At 37.2% G+C, this 22,116-nt stretch overlaps 1 protein-coding gene across 3 annotated transcripts in view; it reads right to left on the bottom strand.

Annotated features, from left to right (window-relative positions):
• The window catches only part of LOC126262200 (zinc finger protein 236-like), a 312,637-nt gene that overhangs the window by 53,890 nt on the left and 236,631 nt on the right, over positions 1 to 22,116 (bottom strand). For all 3 annotated transcript variants that reach the window (XM_049958617.1, XM_049958618.1, XM_049958619.1), the window contains exon 7: positions 11,194 to 11,313. In XM_049958617.1, the coding sequence (XP_049814574.1) occupies positions 11,194 to 11,313 (120 nt within the window). The remainder of the gene's footprint in view (positions 1 to 11,193; positions 11,314 to 22,116) is intronic.

Genomic DNA, 22,116 nt, shown 5'->3' on the forward strand with positions numbered 1-22,116 from the left:
ACATTAAAGTAATGTAAAAATGCTACCAAGGTCACTGGAACACCAACATGATGGGGGACTACTGTTGGTCACTTTACCGAGAAGTCCAGCATGCAACTCATCATAGAAAAAACTACACAAGAAGCTTCAAAGAAAAAAAGAGAAAGAAAATACAAACCAATTCCAGCTGACAAGTGAAACCTCTATTAACATGTATCATTGTTTTAAGTAGATTACTGTAAATACAAACCATGCTTATGTTGTAACAAAGTATTTCATTAATTTCCCCTTTACCGTATAGGATAGGATTTTTATACTATATAATAAAAAGCATATTGCTTAAAAACTATGGGTGATACGAAAAAACTAAAGCTAGATTTGGATTAAGCTCATAAAAATCTATGAAGGTCAGCGAACAAAGTAAAAAAAGTTTTCCAAAAAAAAATTTTCATCAGCCTGTGTAATGTGTGTTAATATTTTGCAACCATGACTTATTACACTGATGGTTTGGTAATATTCACACCAGGATTGCTTGGAATTAGGGTTATGATAACCTTCTAAAAACTGTGGGGAGGGGGTTTATATCTTCACTCTCATATACCTTGCATGGCGGATTGAACAATTTTGTTGTGATCAATTCTCCATAAGATTTCAAAAATTCGTATGGAAAGCTAAGCATTCCAGGTGCCTTGTGTTGACTTAAGTCTTTCAGTGCTCTGACATTTTTCAGTTTCTGTTTCATTTTTCAAACGTCTGTGTTACCTTCAGCATGATTCAATTGTTGAATATTTATATTTTCTCCTTTCATCAATTAAATTCAGAATCTCTTGGTTATTCACAGTGTTCCATTGTGCAATGTATTTTTGTCTATTCGATCACTGCTGCCCTCACTTACTCAGCTCTCAGTGCTACCCATTTGTATTCCATTCCAATCCTTTCCTTTGTTTCAATCAGTCCTTTCAATGACCTGTAGGTTTTTCTCAAATTGTTCAGGTTCCATCTTTGTAATTTCCTATCTTTCTGAATAGTATTTAATCTGCAATTCATAACCAAAAAATTATAGTCATTGTACATATCTGCTCCTGAATGTGTTTTGTAATTTAAAATACAGTTTCAAAATATTTGAGATAGTTGTGTATAATCTACGAGAAACATCTTGGTGCCTCCACGTCTCTTTCACACATCCAGACTTCTTTCATGATTCTTGAACCATCTACTAAATTTTGCTCTGTGTAAAATTCTACGAGCTGGCTTTCCCTTTCATTCATTCTACCAGTCCATGTTCTCCTTCTATTTCTCTTCCTTTTTGTATAATCAAATTCCCATCTACCACTGCAATTAAATTCTCATCTCCTTGTACACTGTGAATAATTTATCTTATTTCATCATACATTCCTTCACTGCCTTCATCACCTGTGAGGCTAGTTGGCGTGTAAACTTGTACTACTATGGTGAACGCTGGCTTTGAGTATGTCTTGACTACAATAACTTCTTCACGATGTAATAGAGCAAGCTGGAGCAAAATTACTTCTTCTTTTAGCATTCCTGATATCAAAATATTTTTTCCTTTATTTGTTCCCATTTGTTGTGAACACATATGCATCAGATATATAAAATACCTTATTTATTATTTCTGCCCTTTTCAATGAGAATTATTATTCCTTGTATAATTTCTCAGTCACTAACAATATTATTATAGTTAGTTCACCTGGATATAATTTTATAAAGAAATATTCATAACTTAAGTTTCATAGTAAATATGTGGAAGTGAAATTTTTTGTAGGTAAATAACTGTTTATTAGTTAAGTGGTTTTGCTCATTTAAAACCTCTTATTTTCCTCTTTTCAACACAATTTTTTTTTCATAAATGCCCTATAAAAATTTATTCATGTTTAATAAGTTATTCTTATTCAAGATGTTCTTGTTCCAGAATGTTTGAATCTTAAATAATTCTTATTTCCACAATTCAGTACAACAGTCATGCAGCTTGCATTTTTCTGCTTCTACAAATATTTACTTCCACTAGGAGAATTTGTTAGTTTGCTTATTATTTGGTTTGGAAAAGTTAATTTTTAGTAATCTTTGGTGCGCTTTGTAAATCCCCGTGGGAATAGCAGTCATTTACATAAAATAGTAACTATAACTTTTCCTTTTTTCTCATAATATAGGTCACAATCAAATGGATTTGATCTTTTGGTTATTATAATTTTGCATCCTCTGATTTTGCTCACTTTTATGTTAATAATTAATATGTAAAACCAAAATCTGATTTTTATTTTTATGTGTGTCTATAAGTAAGCACGCAGGATAATGCTCCAGGTCAGCCTGTGGTTAGCTATTGAAACGTGTACTTCCTAGCGAATGAGGCACTAGTTTGCATTAAGATGCAATCAGTATTGAAGTAAGCAACTAAAAGCTAAACTGTCAACATCTCTGTGTCACTAGCTGGTATCGTATTTCACATTCATTTTGCCAACATCATGTAACCTGTATTAAAATGAGTCGGCAGTTAGTTACTAAAATGGAAAAATCATGTCCTAAGTTATTTTGGGTTAACAGCTACTATATGTAGTGACTAAGTAACTAAAGCAATCATCATGTTATGTGTCATTCGGAACTGGATAGCAAAAGACTACTGTAAAAATTTTGTAATTCTTTTGAAACAATCATAGCATAGGTGTATATGATATATGAACTGTCTAAAAAAGCTGATCATCGTTATATCACTGATGTCAATAAGTATGGTAAAATAGCCATTTCAGCTATACAATGTCAGATTTGTAGTTTAATACCTTATTACTAAACCACCTTATAGTAGGAAGTCAGGTAATGAAAAGAAGCAGCACAACTACTGAGGTGAGATCCAGATCAGTAACCTTACAACTCTGTTGTTCACAGCAGCTTAGCCATATTCTTATTTTCTTATTCATTATTATGCCTAGTCAGGGCAAGTTTGAAAACATTTCCCCACACAAGCAACTTATCATTTGGTGACCTCCCTCCCCAATTTTTCCCTCATACATTTTCACCTGTGTCTGTTTTCACTACTAATTTTGATACCCACAATACACAAATCTTGCACTTGGGCACCCCTTTCAGCTCAGTGCCCAAAGGGGGCACTACTAATTATGATATGTTCTGTACAGAAATACAACTGTGAGCCCTCTGGCACCCCTCTCAGCTTGGTTCCCCAAGTGGTAACTTATTTTTTTAGGGCCTTAAGCTGGTCCTGGGCCCAGTCCTGCATTACCTCTACCTGATTTTGTATTGCTAACCCTGTGCCTACCTGAGCAGAAATCCTGTTTGTCCTACCACTGCACTTCACTAATTCCCAATACATCTTGCTTCAGCATATCTATTTCTCTTTTTGAGTTGTCTAGCCTGCCTACCCAATTAAGGGACCCAACATTAATGCTTCAACCCATAGAACAGCATAACTGGTTTTATTTATTTTCTGATAAATACATCCTCCTGACAAGGGAAACTCCTCTTTGCACTCCCCTCAGATTTAGTGGCAAGAGGGCCCAGTGGACAGCCCATCAAATACTGAACACCAATCAAGCATGAAAACAGGAAGAAGGTGTACTGATCTCAAAAATAGCAAAATAGAAACAGTCAAAGAACAAGAAGTGAAACATAGAGGAGAGTGGGAGAGCCACCTCATCACGGTAAAGTGGTCACAGCATTGGACAGCCAACTGGGCATGCCATGTACAAAACTTCCTCATGCAATCCCCCCCCCCCCCCCCCACTGTTCACAGTATTCAGATTTGTGTTTGTGTCATGGCGTAACATCCATTTGCAATAGTGAGGTGTAAGGAAGCGACTTATAACAAAGGCTGATTCTGCAAAACTACTCTATTAGCAGCCGAAAGGAAGTGACTTTCAAATGGGAACCGCAACCCTTTGATTACAAGGCGACAAGTCAACGGAATCCCACCAGAAAACATGCCTGGTGTCTCATACATGGCATTCGTGACAGTAGGTGTGTCATATAACAGGAATCTCTTATCAATGTACCTAATTTGTACACCTGGTTAGTGACTGAGATAAGCCTTCTTGCCCGACTTAAGTGTTTGAATGAATGTTAACGTGATGACTCACAAGGAAATGATGGAAACACAATAGTTTGCCACATAATCTGCAACAAATTAATGCAACAGTTTCACATTTCACTATCACACAGTTTCTCTATGCTCTGTCAAAGTATATGTTTTTAAAGCTTTTAAAGCCATGTTCCAGTTGGAAGTGTTGACTCTTGAATTCCTTCACTGTAACACAGTTCACATCCATTTATTTGTTGTTTTCGTTTCTGTGGGACGCCAATGTGATAACTCGCCTGGTCTCATTATTCACCACATTTACTTGTGACAGTAATGTGTTCTTACCATGACTCATATTCTATAACCAATGCATAGTATGACAATTGGCAAGACTACAGAATGAGAACAAACATTTCAATGACCAGATGGTCAGTTCACAATGTTGCAAAAAAAATTAAAATAAATGGCACAAAGGAGGACTGAACCCGGCTCATGTGCTTGGCAATCCAACGCCGTGACCACTTAATCATGATGATGTTGCTCTTCTATTTTGATGGGCTGTCCACTGGGCGACCTTACCACTAAATTCGAGGGGTGTGTGATGGGTAGGTTTCCTTGTGAGTACTGTCCAACCGGAGATCACGGCTTAGCTAACATAATTAGCACACACAATTTTCAAGCTTGAGTTGTGGAACCTACCACACTGTATAAATACTCAGAGGTAATACTACAAATTGAAATAAAGGAGAAGGAATAAAAGAGATGCTCATGCAATTTAAGTTCGTTAAAGGAATGTGATGTTGTTCTCAATGCTGCTGCCTACAGTTAGACACTCAATAATGCGTGTAGACTATACACAATTCTTCGCTTCTATTTGTATATCTTGGATAATGCCATGAAAATAAGAGTGACTGTAATACACCAAAGGTATATAAAAACAGTCATATTCTCCCTGCCCCACATGTAAATGGAATGGGAAAGGGAATGGCTAATTTTACATGGTACTGTTGCTTGTGAAGTATTAATGCATATCATGCTGTTGTATATATGACTTTTGTCATTCTGCTGCCTGTCCCCCCCCCCCCTTTTGTGTGTGTGTGTGTGTGTGTGTGTGTGTGTGTGTGTGTGTGTGTGTGTGTGTGTGTACAATTCACATAGAAAGAACAGATAGCTGTTTGCATTGATAATTAAGCAATAGGGTGGATTTTTTGTGGAAAGGTTTACCCCGAATTTCCTTTGCACAGCAAAATACACATTTTTTTGTGTTCTTCCTAGTGTTCAGAAATGACAAGTAGGAACTATTATGGACACCATTTATATCCAGGCATTAGTGTCCATAATTGGAGATGGCTGGGAACATATACAAACAGCTGAGGATAATTTTGCAAACTTAAAAATGGTGTACTCATTGTACAGAATTTACTAATATCAATATTTATTTATTACCTCTGAAATCTCTATATATAAAAGGCAACGTCTTGAGTGATTGATTGACTGACTGACTGACTGGCTTACTCATCATCACCCAGTCGAAAGTGCAATGGATAGAAATTTGGAATTTTGAGAAGGTATGGATATTATACTGCTGGCATCATTCAACAAGGGATTTTTCAAAATTTGAACTCTGGGTTGAAATAAGCAATGAAGGTCTTTTATTTAAAAAAAGGTCACTATTAAGGCAATTTTGAAACCAGACCTACAAGAATTGGTATTTGGTTTCTCGGTCAAAAATAAGGAAATGCGTTTTTCAGCATTTTTGGAAATGTAACCCTATGGGGGTGAAATACTGGGTGAAAGTTTTATCTTTTTTAAATAAATAACTACTAAAGTACTAATAATGGATTTTTAGGGCTACAGCTATGAACACTGGTACCTGACTTCTTGTTTACAAATAAATAAATAAATATGTGTTTCAGTGTTTTTGGAAATTGAACCCCTACGGGTGTGAAATAGGGGATGAGAATTGTTATCAGAATATTTTATTATGGAAGCATTTTTAAAGCTAAATCTATAAAAATTTAAATTTTGATCTCAGAAATTAAAAAAAAAAAAAAGAAATTGTGACTCATTGTTTTTAGAAATTCAGCCCCTATTGGGTGAAAGATGGGATGAAAGTTTTTATGGAAATATTTCATTGTGGAAGCATTCTTGAAGCTACATCTATGAAAATTTATATTTGCCTTCTCTGTTAGAAATAAAACATATGCAAGTCACTGCTTCTGGAAACTCAACCCACTGGGAGGGGGGGTTGAAACATTTTATGAAAATATTTCATTGCAAAAGCATTTTTAAAAGCTAAATCTTTTAAAACTAGTGTTTGGCTTCTCGATTAGAGATGAAGAAATATGTGTTTTACAGTTTTTGGAAATTCTGCCCCTAAGGGGTGAAATAGAGTTGGACTGAGTCACTGACTCATCATCGTCTAACCCAAACTGCTAAGGACAGAAACACGAAGTTTTAAGAGTGTCTGGATCTTAAACTGTAGGCATTGTTTAAGAAGGGATTGTCTGAAATTCCATTCCTAAGGAGCTGAAATAGGGGATGAAAGACTTTTTGAAAGTATGTCATTAATTAGGGAATTTTGAAGCTAGAACTACAAAAACTGGCATTTGGTTTCTCAGTCAGAAAATAAAAAATACGCGTTTCAGCATTTTTGGAAATTCAACCACTAAGGGCATAAAACACAGAGTGAAAGTTTTTTTGAAAATAAATAATTACTAAAAAACTACTAAATGATTTTTAAGACTACATCTATAACAACTGGTATTTCACTTCTCAGAAATAAGAAAAAACATATTTCAATGTCTCTAGAAATTCAACCCCTGAGGGGATGAACATTTTTAAGACAATATTTTGTTACATTAAAGAAAGTTTGAAGCTAAACTTATAAAAATTGATATTTCACTTCTCAGTTAGATATAAAGGAATATTGTTATGGAATGAAGTTGCTACGGAAATATCTCCACAAGAACACAAAGCGCATGATAAACAAAAACTTTGGAAAAACCATGGTTATATAGTCTTAATTAGCACGAAAAGCTTAGACGGTCTTGCAGTTTGTGAACAATACAAAAATTCAATTAAATAAATACAAAAAATCTCTGCAGGCCAGACAATCTATGTGAGAGAAGCAGCATGCGCTAAGCAAGCCTAAGATATCTACAGTAAGATATGAGGCTGACTGAGTGACAGAACAACTCATGGACTGAGACCAATTAACTGAATTGCTAAGCCATAACTAATTATACTAACTAGCAATGCTCTTAAAGAGGACTTAATACTTGAATCTATCTGTACAATAATCATAAGTGTGGAATGACTGCACATTCACAAAGTTCTGAAAAAAGAATATGTCAGTCATTCCATGACACACCAGCAAGTGTGCATTTCTTTCTTAAAGGACTGCTATTTGATACTTACAAACATCCAGGTATATTGTCAAGTGTACTGATGAAACTGAGAATATAGGCACAATAGAGGAAACTGGACCAGCACAAAACCGACACAAGCATATTTTGTTTGTTCCAGAGACCAATAGCAAGAAGATGGTCAAGAATGTGAAATATTTCAGAAAAAATACATTATGTGAAAAGTTATCCAAAGTTTCTGACAATCTGAATACTGTGCCCAAACAAGCAGCAGCACAAACTTCCACTGCCAGTCTGCCATGTGGTGCCACTGTGAGTGTATCAGGGTGAACAGTTTGTGGATTACTTTACACTGTATTCTGCTGGGTCTGCAGATTTTGAAATGGCTGACTTAGAGCAACAAAGGATCTGCATTAATCTTTTTTAAGCTCAAAAAACTGCAACTGAAACTCACAATATCCTAAGGATTTTTTGTGAGCACCCTTTCAGTCAGGCAAGAATATTTGAATGGTTAAGCGATTTAAAGAAGGCCGACTCCTTACCAGGAGTCTGTGAAGCATGACAAACGTTTGGGCCAATTGTCACCAGGGACAATGCTGTAAATGATACCATAAGTGCTTGAACTGATCCACAAGGACAGGAGGCATGCAATTTATTAGGTCTACAACTTTGCTTCCGCCGTTTTGCAATAGACGGCAGTAGCGACAAGTGGGGTTCAGGTGGTTGGTCATAGGTGTAATACAATAAGCTTAGGCATCTGTAAACATAATGCCATAAAAATATTAGTCAACTTGTGATTACATCATAAGGTTATTCTCGATTAAGTACATCAACTTACGTACCCATTTCTCGCCATCTGTGGGAAGTTTTAATTTTCTGCTTTAACGTGAAGAAATCTGTGGCTGTGGCTCTTAAAATGCTAGGTAAGACCAATGGTGAGGAAACTATTAGTGGAAGAACGTGCAGAGAATGTTTTCAACACCTTAAGAATGGTGATTTTGATGTAGAAGACTGGCACGGTATTGGAAGACAGAACGTTTTCATAGCTACTGAACCAGAAGAAGACAGTCACAGGACATCATTATCGAAAGCAAATGATGCATTCGTGCCCAGGACTGAAACACAAACAGCCACAATACAGTGATAGACACGTAAAGGTAATTTTGCAACAGGTCAGTGCTCGACCCCATGTCGCAAAACCCTTCAAAATATACATGGAAACGTTGAAATGAGGAGTCCTATCCCTCCCGCCACATTCTCCATATGTTAATCTCTCTGACGACCAGCTTTTTCGATCAGTGGCATACAGTCTGGCTGACCAGCATTTCTGATCATATGAACAAGCGCAAAATTGAATCGATTCATGGATCCCCAAAAAAGATGTCCAGTTCTTCCACCACAGGATTCATATGCTATCCAAAAGATGGGAGAAGTTAGTGGCCAGCGATGGGCAATACTATAAGTTTTTCACAATAAAGCCCTGCACTTGAAGAAAAAATGGTGGAAGCAAAATTGTAGACCTAGTAAGATATTTGTGAAATCACTGTACATTTGTATGGGATATACCAACATGTTCTAGATGATGAACTGAACATAAGACAAATTGCAAGTTTGTTCCTGATCTTTCAAATGTCAACCAATGAGACCAGCAGGATCAGGTGTACACTGAACTGCAGACAACAGTTTGAAATGATCCGAATTTCTTGCCCATGGTCATAACTGCTGATGAATCATGGGTGTGTAGTTATGACCATGAAACAAAACAGCAACCTTGGCAGTGGAGGACCATCCTCTCTGTGGCCCAAAATAATGGGTCATTTTTGCAGCAACATCAATTTTCTTTACTTAAAAAAAAAAAATCATACAATTGCCCACAAGGTATTTCTTCCACATATTTAGTCACAGGGAAGTTATTCCATGATAGTTTGAGGTGATTGAGGGAAGACGTTAAACTTAAATGGCCTGAGAGATGGGAGAACAAAAACTGGTTGTTGCATCATGGCAATACGCTTACACAAAAATCACTGGTTGTAATGGAAATTTCTGGGTAAAAACACTATGACAGATGTCCTTTGCCCACCAAACACATCTGATCTAGCCCCTTGCAATTTCGTTCTCTTCCAGGAAATGAAATTTAAGTTGAAAGGGCGTCATTTTAACTTCACAGACGAGATTAAAATGGAACTGCAACTAATTTTGAACACAATTTAAGCAGATAACTCCCAGCACTCTTTGTAACAATGGGAAAATTGTTGGAAGCTTTGCTTACAAGCGCAAGGAAATAAAGCTTGAAGGCGATGGCAGAAATTAAGATGTAAGGTAAGTTTCCTGAATGTTAATGGGGTACTCTCAGAAATTTTGGGTAGCACCTTGTGCATATTTATGAAATACACGATCAGTTATTGTTTCTGCCATGGATCATGAGTTAACAGTCCTCAAAGATGTGTCATAAGTCTACAATTTCAATCAAATTTTCATTTACAAATTATTGGAAAGTTTGTCACAAACATGTAAATGTACACACACTAATACAGTAATGGAAATGTCTAATGGAATGGAAATAATTTAGATGTGGAGGTTATTAAGCCAAATAGTAGAGGCACTGAGATTTTGACAGGCACATAAGACTGAAAGCTTCACTAGCTTTTGGACAAATTCTTTTCCAAGCCACATACGTAAGTACATACACAAACCTATCCAACTATATTCTGCCGAACAATCCTTTTAACAGAAATGTGACACCCACATGGAAGAATTTTTTTGTTAGTTCATTTGGGGAGAGGGAGAAGGTGATTTCAAGCTTAGGCAGCATTTACGGAACAGGGTGAGGGACTACCTTTTAGTTGGGAAAAAGTATGCTTTTCTGAATTAATGCAAATAAATGGAGCAAGATCTCATTTGGGATAGGATGTCACTAGGGAGGAGGAAAGAAATGTAAATGATGCCAGTGAGTGATGAGTCATTATAGAGGAATACTGGACGTAAAAATGAAGGGTATTTGATGAGAGAAAAATAAAGAAATGAATGTGAAAAAGTGAAATAGGTGTTGGAAATGGTCATATGAAAGCATTACAGGGTTATAAAGGGACCTTTGGTAACAACAAGTCTGGGAACTTAAAAAGTTGGAGGAAACTGTACTGTGGGCTGTAAGATGGTCTGTGATTTGACGACATTCGTTTGCGCATTACCAATTGCTGCTAGCAGGAAAATAAGAGACTGACACAAAATGATGATGGGAACAATGTGTACAGGAAGGGTGCATCAATTTTGAAGTAAAATACAGTAATTTCCTACTTACGTAATGTTTAAGTATGATCTATGAGTTGGCGGATAGCGTGTGCTACAGTTGAATTGGTCATGAGCAGTGCTACAGGGAGCCACAAAAGTCCACTGAGACCATGCTGGTCAGGGACAATAATATATGTGCAAAACAAAGGCAAAAAGGAAACAGGGAAAGATATGGATCGTAAATAAGAGAAAGCTAATGCAGATGGAAAATACAATACATTACCAAAGTAAAGATGATATGAGGTCTAGGACAGAAGTGAGTGATGTAAATATGCCAATGCAAAGTTACACAGTGTCTGGCAGTCCCACTGCTCATTACTTCTCTCTGACAAATGAATGTTCATCTTCAAACTTCCTTTTGATATTTTCAGTTCCTTGTCACACTCAACAACACATTTTGTTGCACTTTTTTTTACTATCCACAAAATAACAAAAACATGTTTCACTTACAAAAAGTTATCATCAAAACAATTTCTCCATATAATATCCTCAAGCTGTTTCAAATAAAAGACAAACCTGAATGAATTTTCTCATGTTCTCTAGCTGCTGCTTCAGACACAGACACATGGTTGCAAACTGTGCACGGGATTAAGTTTTCTGTTGAATGATTTATGCGAATATGAACACCGAGATTAGCTGAAACAAACAAAATGTTATTAACAACAAAGAACAGGAAATAAATATCCTTTTTCTGGTAAATATCAGCAAAAGTATCATATTATTTTGGACAAGTGTGAAGTAAAATAATCACTAAAAGAAAGTTGATTAGAGCACCTTTGAGCTTTGTTAGGCAGGTTGCTGTTCAACATACAATGCACTTGTCTTTCCTTAACTTGAGAAGCAACTTGGCAGTTATGCAAGAGACTGCAGTTTAGCGTGTGTTCCAAATAATTAGTAAATGTAGCCTGTTTCATTCTATATGAGTACTAATACAAAAGTGCAATTTTTGCAGAATTGTCATCACTCCAATATACAACAGAGTAATGACAATTTAACATGTGTTCTGTTACAGCTATTGTGTTGATCAGGTGCTGTGCTTTGTAAGATGAAATATTGTAGTTTGTAATCAAACAAAATAAGAATGACAAATTGTCCCAAAAAATAAAATCTGGTTTTTTTGGAGGTGCATACAAAAGTATGATAAATATGGCAGCAAACATTACAATGGCACAAGAGATCTTTTCGATGAAATTAAATTAATCACACAAATATGTACAAATAATGGAGATTTCCCATCTACAACTGACCATCTGCTCAATAATACAAAAAAGAAGCAAACAGAAATGAAATAACTCAATTGTTATCAACAGATACAAAAAACACAAAATGTTTCAGCAGTCCCTTTATCAGAAGAGCCTACTATAAAACTGGTACACAATTCAAAATATATAACATTAAAATAAGTTTCTACATGAATAACGAAACCCAGCATTAATTTCCTCACAGTTGCAACAAAAACAAGCAATCAGGTATTTACAAGATCATATGCACAATCTATTCTAGGTTTTACGTATGAAAGACACATAAATTGGCTGTTATATGATGCAATGAATTCACTTAAGCTCTATTTCTAGATGTACACCACAAATCTGCAATGGAAACTTACCTTCATGGTGGCAAACAATCTACCAGATGTCACTAAGTATCTCACATCTGCTACACATATTCCTCAGGCTCAAAACATAATAGAGGTGCTAGAAGCTTTTAGGCAACAGATTTTCCAACCTGTCATTTCTCTGTGATACTCTAATTTATTTGCCTGTTTATTTAAACAAAAATAACATAGCATTTGCTTCTTTAATATATCCTAGAATCACAAATTACAGTGTATCATTTCACTAACATAGTACAGTTGTAAGCTTGTTAAATTATTTGAAGTATGACTGCAAATGTGGAAGTTTTCCATCAATGCAGTAGATGAGTATTTCATCATCAAATCAATATAATCACTGATAATACTTTACTTCTCTATTAATCTTATCTGAGATGCTTCATTTATGAAATTACCACCTGTATCATTCATTTGACAATATAGATCTTTGTGGCGACATTCTTGCATAAATGTTTTACAGAGTTCTTGCCACATAAAATTTGAGTTCAGTTTCAAGCTTTGGATGATTTCCTCCATCATCATCATCATCATCATCAGTTTTCTATGGTCATTTGTAACTTTATTTTTTCATTTAATTATGTGGAGGAGGTGTCGCGAAGTCAGGGAACTTCCATGTGTCCAAAGACTGTGTCAATAAATATGGCAGAAGAACATTGATGGCAATGTTGGTTTTGTGAAGGTGGATGACTCAACATCTCTGTGCTACAACCTGGGCAACCTACTCACTATGAATTAATTGGTATGAAAAGTACATCTAAATTACATTAATCTGTTGTCTTTCACCATGGAGTGCCCATTTGCATTCACCACTACAGGTATAGCCACTGTACCAGTTCAAGCAGTTGTTCCACATTCTTATTTCAATGGCTTCTTTGATAACAAAATCCCAGCAGGTAAATTCAAGGGATAATATTTATGTTTCATCAAACATAATCATATATTTGCTCATGAGGTCACACCAGTCAACAGCAGATTTGTTAAAATTGCAATATTTAATGCACAGGTGTTATGTGCAGCATTCTTGAATCATTTGTATTGACGACCAATGTAACTGCTACCAAATTCACAAGGAATTTTATAAATTTCATGAACATCAAGGCTAACCTGTCTTTCACTGGGCACGGCATGTCTTTAAATTTTTGGATGGTCAGAAAATGGATTGAACACTATGCCTGCCCAAGAATCAGCCTATTTCATTTGCTGTCAAAAGAAATGTTATAGGCTGATCATCTTCTGATGATTGAGTATACCTGTGTTTTTGTTTCTTAGACATGAGCAAGTTAAAATCTTGTACACTATTGTCATTTTACTGGGATGCATTTCATAGATATCTGATCTTGAACTCCAATCGTTCCTTACTACATTTCTAGCTCTATGTATCAATATGTTTCAAACTGCTTTGTTCTGGGCTGGATGAGGACAGGTTTGAGCATTGACATATCGTTCAGCATGTGATGGCTACTGGTAAATAGAGTGGCCTAGCTGCTCATCTGTTTTCGTTCAAGTAGAACATCTAGAAACTGTAATTTTTCTACTCTTTCCATCTCAGCGATGATCATGATATTATAGTGCATACCATTCATATGATCATATGATTAATGAACAGGTGAAGAACTTCTATTCCATGTGGCCAGACCATAAAAGCACTGCCAACATAGCAAAAGAAGCAAGATGGATGAAGAGGTGCTGTTTTAACGTGTATTCCTTGAAATACTGTGTAAAAAAAAAAAAATAGTTACTGCTGGGGACAATGAAGAATCCATGGCTATTCTTTCAATCACTTCAAAAAATTTACCACTATACAAAACTTAATGGGAGTGAAGTTGTCTGCTAATAATTTTAATGTATTTTTGTTTAATTATGTCCATCAACATTTGAGAGTTTTTAATGTGATGTTCACACTGACCAACTATTGGCTTGAGTAACTTGGTTAGTTATTTTGCAAGCCTGTACTTTGGAAAGATACATAGTATTAATGTTAGGTCGCAATGGAATGTCTTCTTTATGGAATTTAGTCAAAATTCACAGCCTTGGCAGCCTAGGAGATCATATTCGCATATTCTTTAGCACATTGTCTGTTAGGCCAGAGTTATTCATTACCTTTGCTGTTTTTCTGTTAGTGATAAAGGAGGGTCACGTTTCATGGTTTTGTATGTACTGCCTTCCAAGAGTAATGACACTTTATCATGATACACTGTGGCATTAAAAGTGACAGTGCATTTACTTTGTCAGTGGAAAGCACAATTAGATCTTTGTCTCTCTGCATAACATGAACTCCTTCTCTCTCTGCTCTACTAATATTTGACAGCTTGGCTGTTACTAATATGTGACTTGTAGCAAGCCTTGCCTCATCAATGACATCCTGTCAAAGATGCCATACTGTCTGTTTCAGTCCACTGACGATGGGTATAATACAAAGAATGTGTGGAGTATGAGCAAAGTTCAAACCTCTGTCAAGAACCGAGATGGTTTCTTTGTCAAGATTCTTGTGTGAGAAGTGATGGTTGTGTGTACTATCTTGCTAGGTAACACTTGTACTTATTCTGCAGCAAGGTACTCAAATTTATTTGTTTGATAGGCTGAGTTGACCTCTTTGATATGCTGCTGTGGTCTTATCAAGGTGAGAAGGCTGAGAGAGAAAGAGAAAGCAATTACATAAAATGTGGGCATATCATGTAAGCCAAACTTTTTCTTTCATTTTTGCTGGACTAGTGACATAAGTAAGTTGCTACTTGTATGTCTGAAACAAACTGGACTTAGAAAAGAAAAGAAAATATTGTGCCTCAAGGTAGCATACTACTAGCAACAATATCTCTAACCTACAAGCTACAGTCATGGACAGCCCTTTACAAACTCTCTGCTGATCTTTCAAGAGACTTACAAATTTGAAGAAACTGTACAGTGCTCCTGTTAATTCTGAAATAGCATAGTGGAAATAGTAACAATAATGTTGTTATACAGGGTGTTACACACACAAAGAAAGAAAATATGTTATGTGGACATGTGTCCGGAAATGCTTACTTTCCATGTTAGAGCTCATTTTATTACTTCTCTTCAAATCACATTAATCATGGAATGGAAACACACAGCAACAGAACGTACCAGCGTGACTTCAAACACTTTGTTACAGGAAATGTTCAAAATGTCCTCCGTTAGTGGGGATACATGCATCCACCATCCGTTGCATGGAATCCCTGATGCGCTGATGGAGCCCTGGAGAATGGCGTATTGTATCACAGCCGTCCACAATACGAGCATGAAGAGTCTCTACATTTGGTACCGGGGTTGCGTAGACAAGAGCTTTCAAATGCCCCCATAAATGAAAGTCAAGAGGGTTGAGGTCAGGAGAGTGTGGAGGCCATGGAATTGGTCCGCCTCTACCAATCCACCAGTCACCGAATCTGTTGTTGAGAAGTGTACAAACACTTCGACTGAAATGTGCAGGAGCTCCATCGTGCATGAACCACATGTTGTGTCGTACTTGTAAAGGCACATGTTCTAGCAGCACAGGTAGAGTATCCCGTATGAAATCATGGTAACGTGCTCCATTGAGCATAGGTGGAAGAACATGGGGCCCAATCAAGACATCATCAACAATGACTGCCCAAACGTTTACAGAAATCTGTGTTGATGACGTGATTGCACAATTGCGTGTGGATTCTCATCAGCCCACACATGTTGATTGTGAAAATTTACAATTTGATCACGTTGGAATGAAGCTTCATCCGTAAAGAGAACATTTGCACTGAAATGAGGATTGACACATTGTTGGATGAACCATTTGCAGAAGTGTACCCGTGGAGACCAATCAGCAGCTGATAGTGCCTGCACACGCTGTACATGATACGGAAACAACTGGTTCTCCCGTAGCACTCTCCATACAGTGACATGGTCAACGTTACCTTGTACAGCAGCAATTTCTCTGATGCTGACATTAGGGTTATCGTCAACTGCACGAAGAATTGCCTCGTCCATTGCAGGTGTCCTCATCGTTCTAGGTCTTCTCCAGTTGCAAGTCATAGGCTGGAATGTTCCGTGCTCCCTAAGACGCCGCTCAATTGCTTCGAATGTCTTCCGGTCGGGACACCTTCGTTCTGGAAATCTGTCTCGATACAAACGTACCACGCCACGGCTATTGCCCTGTGCTAATCCATACATCACATGGGCATCTACCAACTCCGCGTTTGTAAACATTGCACTGACTGCAAAACCATGTTTGTGATGAACACTAACCTGTTGATGCTATGTACTGATGTGCTTGATGCTAGTACTGTAGAGCAATGAGTCGCATGTCAACACAAGCACCGAAGTCAACATTACCTTCCTTCAATTGGGCCAACTGGCGGGGAATCGAGGAAGTACAGTACATACTGATGAAACTAAAATAAGCTCTAACATGGAAATTAAGCGTTTCCGGACACATGTCCACATAACATCTTTTCTTTATCTGTGTGTGAGGAATGTTTCCTGAAAGTTTGGCCGTACCTTTTTGTAACACCCTGTATATTAAATGAAACCATTTTTCCTGAAAATTTGTATTGACTGACCAATGTAACTGCTACCAAATTCACAAGGAATTTGTGTACATAGCATTGGTGTACATAGCATATGATATCCTTATGTTGTGGCTATGTTTTAATGGCCCCCTGGAACTGAGATACATAGATTGTTTCAGCAGGAATAGTAAATATTTTACAAAGTGATGTGTAGACTACTTTAAATACTGCTCCACACAGCATGAAACAAATTTTTATTGGTTAAAGAGATACAGCTGTTAGGATGTAACCCAAATGCTCACACACAAGTGTAAGCAAAGGCAAATTATTAAATTCAAAAGTCAATTTTCATAAATTCCATCTGCGACTCCAATGCACTTTCAAACTCTCTTGACAACAATACAAATGGCTCTTCTGAGATTAAATTGGCATTTTGCTATGGGAGCAATGCTGTTCATAATCCGAATGATCAGTGATCATTTCACCTTTTGTTTTTACTTCTCCTATGCAGACTTAATCTTTCAACCATCACTACAGACAAAAATCTAAAGTCCAGAGAATTTGGTGGCCAAAAATATGTGACCACATCTACTGATCTATCTTCTGAGCAATGTTAGGTTTAGATGAAGTGTCACTTGATAACTAGAATGTGCAGGGAACCATCACACTGGAAGCCAAAGGATCATCATCCAGTAATGCTGGAAGCCCGTTTTGTAGGAAGTCTACAAAACACTGCCCTATAAGACAATGTGTTAACACAGCAGGCCTTGTCAATCACACCACACATCTACAGAGAGGCATTCTTGAAAATGTGTCTCCAGAAAAGCATATGGGTTTTCACTAGACAACTTAAGTGAGTTATAAGTTTTATTGACAGTGCCAAAAGTGAAAGTGGCCTATACAGTAAACAGTATTAATAGGATCTGCATTTAGTCAATTTACTGAATTCACAGTAAATGATAAAGATAGATGATGTGTATATGTAATGTCCACCATATTCTTTTAGTGGAACTCCAATACATGTAGAAATTCTGAGTGTGCTTGTTGAATGACAACATTCTCCCAACTGAATAATGTTTTATACTTCATCCACACATTATTCATTCACACATTCAGATGAAATATATCTGCTCAGCACTGCAAAAGTCCTGCAAAGTTAAGTGAAAACACGAGTACACACTCCGGAATCTGGTACTCTCTGGTTAGAAAATCATCTACCATATTCTCTACTTGCAGCAGCAGCAGAGTTTGCATTACAAAACTTTTACACAAATATCATCGTGTTGTACTCAGCATTTGTAAGCACCTGTGGCATGTAAAGTGTGAAATTGCATTTTTATAAATTACATGTCTCACTTCCAGGTCCCCACAATGATGAAAGATGTCCATGGGGTTTAGTAGTAAGCAAGCGCAGCAACACCCCACTATGGGAGATATTACAATATGTGCAATCTTGAATCCAACACATCTATATGGTGGGACAGAGAGTGAATGTCTCTAACTGTTGTGTGGTGCCACTTGTTACTTGGTGTCACGATTTGAAGATGTTTAGAAGACAAGAAGAAGAAGAAGAAAAAGGTCACAGCTACAATGGACGCAGTGACAAATAGCCACTGAATTAGCTTGTGCAGAGACTACTTGTCTTGATCTTATCCAAGCTACATCATTTTCATCTGAGAACCCACATTGTACACGAGATTATATATTGAGACATGACACTCTTTCATAAGAGAAACTATTAGTCCAAAAGTTTTAAAGTTCAATGGTTTACATCATTTAAGTACCTTGGAAGACAATTAATGCTCTCTTTCAGCACCCACAGTTAAGAGGAAATGGGTAGCATGGCCACCTCATCAAACATCAAGAACAGCAAACGAATGTAAATTTATTAAATTAATCTACAGATTTTGTACATAGAAGGACTACAGATTGCACACAGAAATATAACACTGACACCCATATCAAAAGCCACCATCGCTGCATTTTATTATGGTAACAATGAAAGAATTTGGAATAGCAGTGCTACAGAAACAGATAATAAGTAGATTTCACACAAATTTTGTCAGAACAACTTGGGAAAATGTGTCATTGACAAGGATGACCAGCATAAACAACAAACAATAAAGAAAGTAAACATCTGTAGTATAATGAAATAAAGTGAACTACAAGAATAAAATTATTTTCAAATACTACCTAAAAGATGAATCTAAGAGAACTGAACTATAAAAGTGGAGTTACAGATTATACTTTGCTGTCCATAGCAACTCAGAGAAAAACAGTAAATACAACTATGTTCAAGTCATACTGAACATGGCAATATAAGAAGAAATGATGACTAACTGAAACCCTCAGCTGCCGACAGGTGTTGTTGATATACCTCGATGTGGACAGCTGAAAATGTGTGCCACGACTGGAACTCGAACCCAGGATCTCCTGCCTACATGGCAGACACACTATCCATCTGAGCCACCGAGGACACAGATGAATAGAGCGACTGCAAGGACTTATCCCTTGCACACTTCCCGTGAGACTCACATTCCCAACTGTCCACAATTCTACATATGTAATGTACCTTATAGACATTTGCCCATCCACTCATTACTCGCGCACGCTTTGGCGATTCCCGTAGGAGTTTGGGCAACCTGTGCGCATTCGCACAGACGGAGGTCAATGGCTGGGTAGACTTTAACTATATATATGAAGACAGTAACTGTTCTTGAAAGAACAGAATACTGTTGATGACCGTGCAGCTTTTCCCTGGAATAAATGATGACTAAGAAGATTTCCTGTCTTGGGTCGGAGGATTACAACTGACTCAGCAGTCCACAACACCATTACTGCATCTGACAATCAACATCAGAGTGGCTCATCTCCAAACAACGCCCATAGCTCAGCTCACTGACATACTACTTAGGCTACACATATACTGATCTGTGGTACTGCAGCACAGTGAGATGTATTCATCATCCAGTGAGCTGTACTCAGCCCAGAACATTGATTTTGTGTGCTTTGTTTGTGTTTAAATTCTCCAAAGAATTGGACTGTTGTAGAGGTATGGATATGAAGTGACATTATTTATTATTTAAATATTTTTAGAAAATTAAATATTCATTTTGATGGCTATTGTATGCCTGTGGTCACCTGAAGCATGGGAGGCAATTGAGACTGAAGTCAATGAACAGTATGACCTAGTAAGAAATGACATGAATGAGGTACATCAGACATTAAACAGTCAAATCTCAGATACATGAGGACAGCTAGAGCTGATTCTGGTATCTGGCTCACCATAAGTTGAATGCCCGCTGGAGAAAATGGACCTAGATGGCCATTAGAGGACAAAGTCTAGCCACAGCACTGCCCTTCAGTGTGATGATGCCACTCATCTCGTAACATGAATACACAGGCCAATAATATTCCTTGTGGCCAATACAAATACGGTCACCCAGCAAATGGCCAGACAGTTCTGTCTAATATTATCGATTACTATTACTGTGCAGGCTGCTAATGAATGACCTGTTGCTAGGGCACAAGTTGTGGCAGTTAACGCACCACCATGCATTCCACCCTAGCATCACAGGCATAGATTGACCTCCAAGTTGTAGCAACATTATGATTTGTCACTGTCTGATGTCTCTGTGCCACCCAAGCCTCCGGTCACACCTCATCGGTGGTCACAGGACCGATGCCTTCAAGCCCGCAGTGTTTTTCCGCTCAGTCATTGGCAGATGGTCCACAATGCTGAGTGCCTTGCATGCACTTTAGCAAAGATGGGTATGCACTTTAGCAAACATGGGTATCTTCTCTCAGTGCACTGAAGCCATGCAACCTGCTACCATCCTGCCCCACAAGCGCACCAGGGCACCATAGGTGGACTGCAGTCGGTGGTCTCCCCAGTGTAATCTCCCCCCTCCTTCATTCTTCTATCTATTGCCCACATTAAACAATGCCCAGTCCAAGTAATTAATAAGCAAAGTTTTTTATGAAGGTCTGAGAGGAGCAAAGATTACAATAAACTTTCAAGTTTACTTAGCTTGTCATATTGAGATGGCTCCAGTTCTTCTTGTCTAGCGGTCTGTTTCTTGAAGCTGAAAATCTAACATCAGGTCCTCACGGTTGGTTTGAACTAAATAAATTGGAAGATTGTTGTTGCAGAATTTTTTACATAAATATATTTTCCACTAATTTTCTCACATTTTAGTATATCATGCAGTATTTTGATTTTTCACCTTAACAAAGCCGAAATTACATTGTTCACACATATTATACAACAATACCCCCAATCACATCAAAGGCAAGCTTACAACTCTCACACGTTGTGGAAATAATATTCCAAAGCGTTTACAATTTTTCTTAACAAATGAATTCCCACTAGTATTCATTACATTATTAATTTCAATTATTTTTTCATAAATGAATCCAGAAATATACATAGTAAACAGTACAGGATTGCATAATTAATAACAGAAATTTTAAGTATGCAAATAATTAATAATTTCAAGTGTTTCAAAAAAAATTTTAACTATACATTCAGAACTAGTACTTATAATTATAACATCAAAACTAAAATATTTTACATAGTAATTCCTTTTCATAAATTTTAGCTTGATATTTAACATACTGTCTATAAAATTATATGAAAGTTTTCACAAAACCAACTGAGATAATACTGACCTGTCCAAAATTTGAAAAATAATATTGGTATGAACAACTACTGCTGAGGAAACTTAATGCTAGAGGAAGATGTCCTGTTTCACCAAGCAACCCCTTCACACAGAAATTGTTTCTCTTGCTTCTCGTTTCTCACCAAGGAGACCAGGTGGACACAGGGGCAACTGTTTCTTTCATACATCAGGCAACCTACATACCACTGGGATCACCCGAGTTGTCCTTGCTCTCATAGTGTTTGGCGGCTTAAGAGGATGGTATTATTCCTCTTCATGGGCAGTTGATGATCGCTGTGGACTACTGAAGCATTATGCAGCTCATCATGTTATTTATCATCAATCACCCACCATTTGGGTTTCCTATATCTGATGAAATCAAGGTCGTATCAACCAAAGTTCCTTTCCACGAACTCGACGATTTCTGCAATACATTTGCATCTCTATTTCAGCTGGATTTGGGGCGTGCCTAAGACTTTCAGGTGCATATCATCCTACAGCCACACACCATGCCTTGTTTTTACCACACCAGGCCAATTCCTGTTACCTTATGTGCCAATGTGAAGCAGGAGTTATATTATCTCCAGGCTGCTCCAGTTATCAAGCCAGTGATATCTAGCACAGGGGACACTTTCCTAGTTATTGTCAGAAAGTTCAACAGTTTCCTCAG

Source organism: Schistocerca nitens, chromosome 6, assembly GCF_023898315.1.
Source record: "Schistocerca nitens isolate TAMUIC-IGC-003100 chromosome 6, iqSchNite1.1, whole genome shotgun sequence".
NCBI lineage: Eukaryota > Metazoa > Arthropoda > Insecta > Orthoptera > Acrididae > Schistocerca > Schistocerca nitens.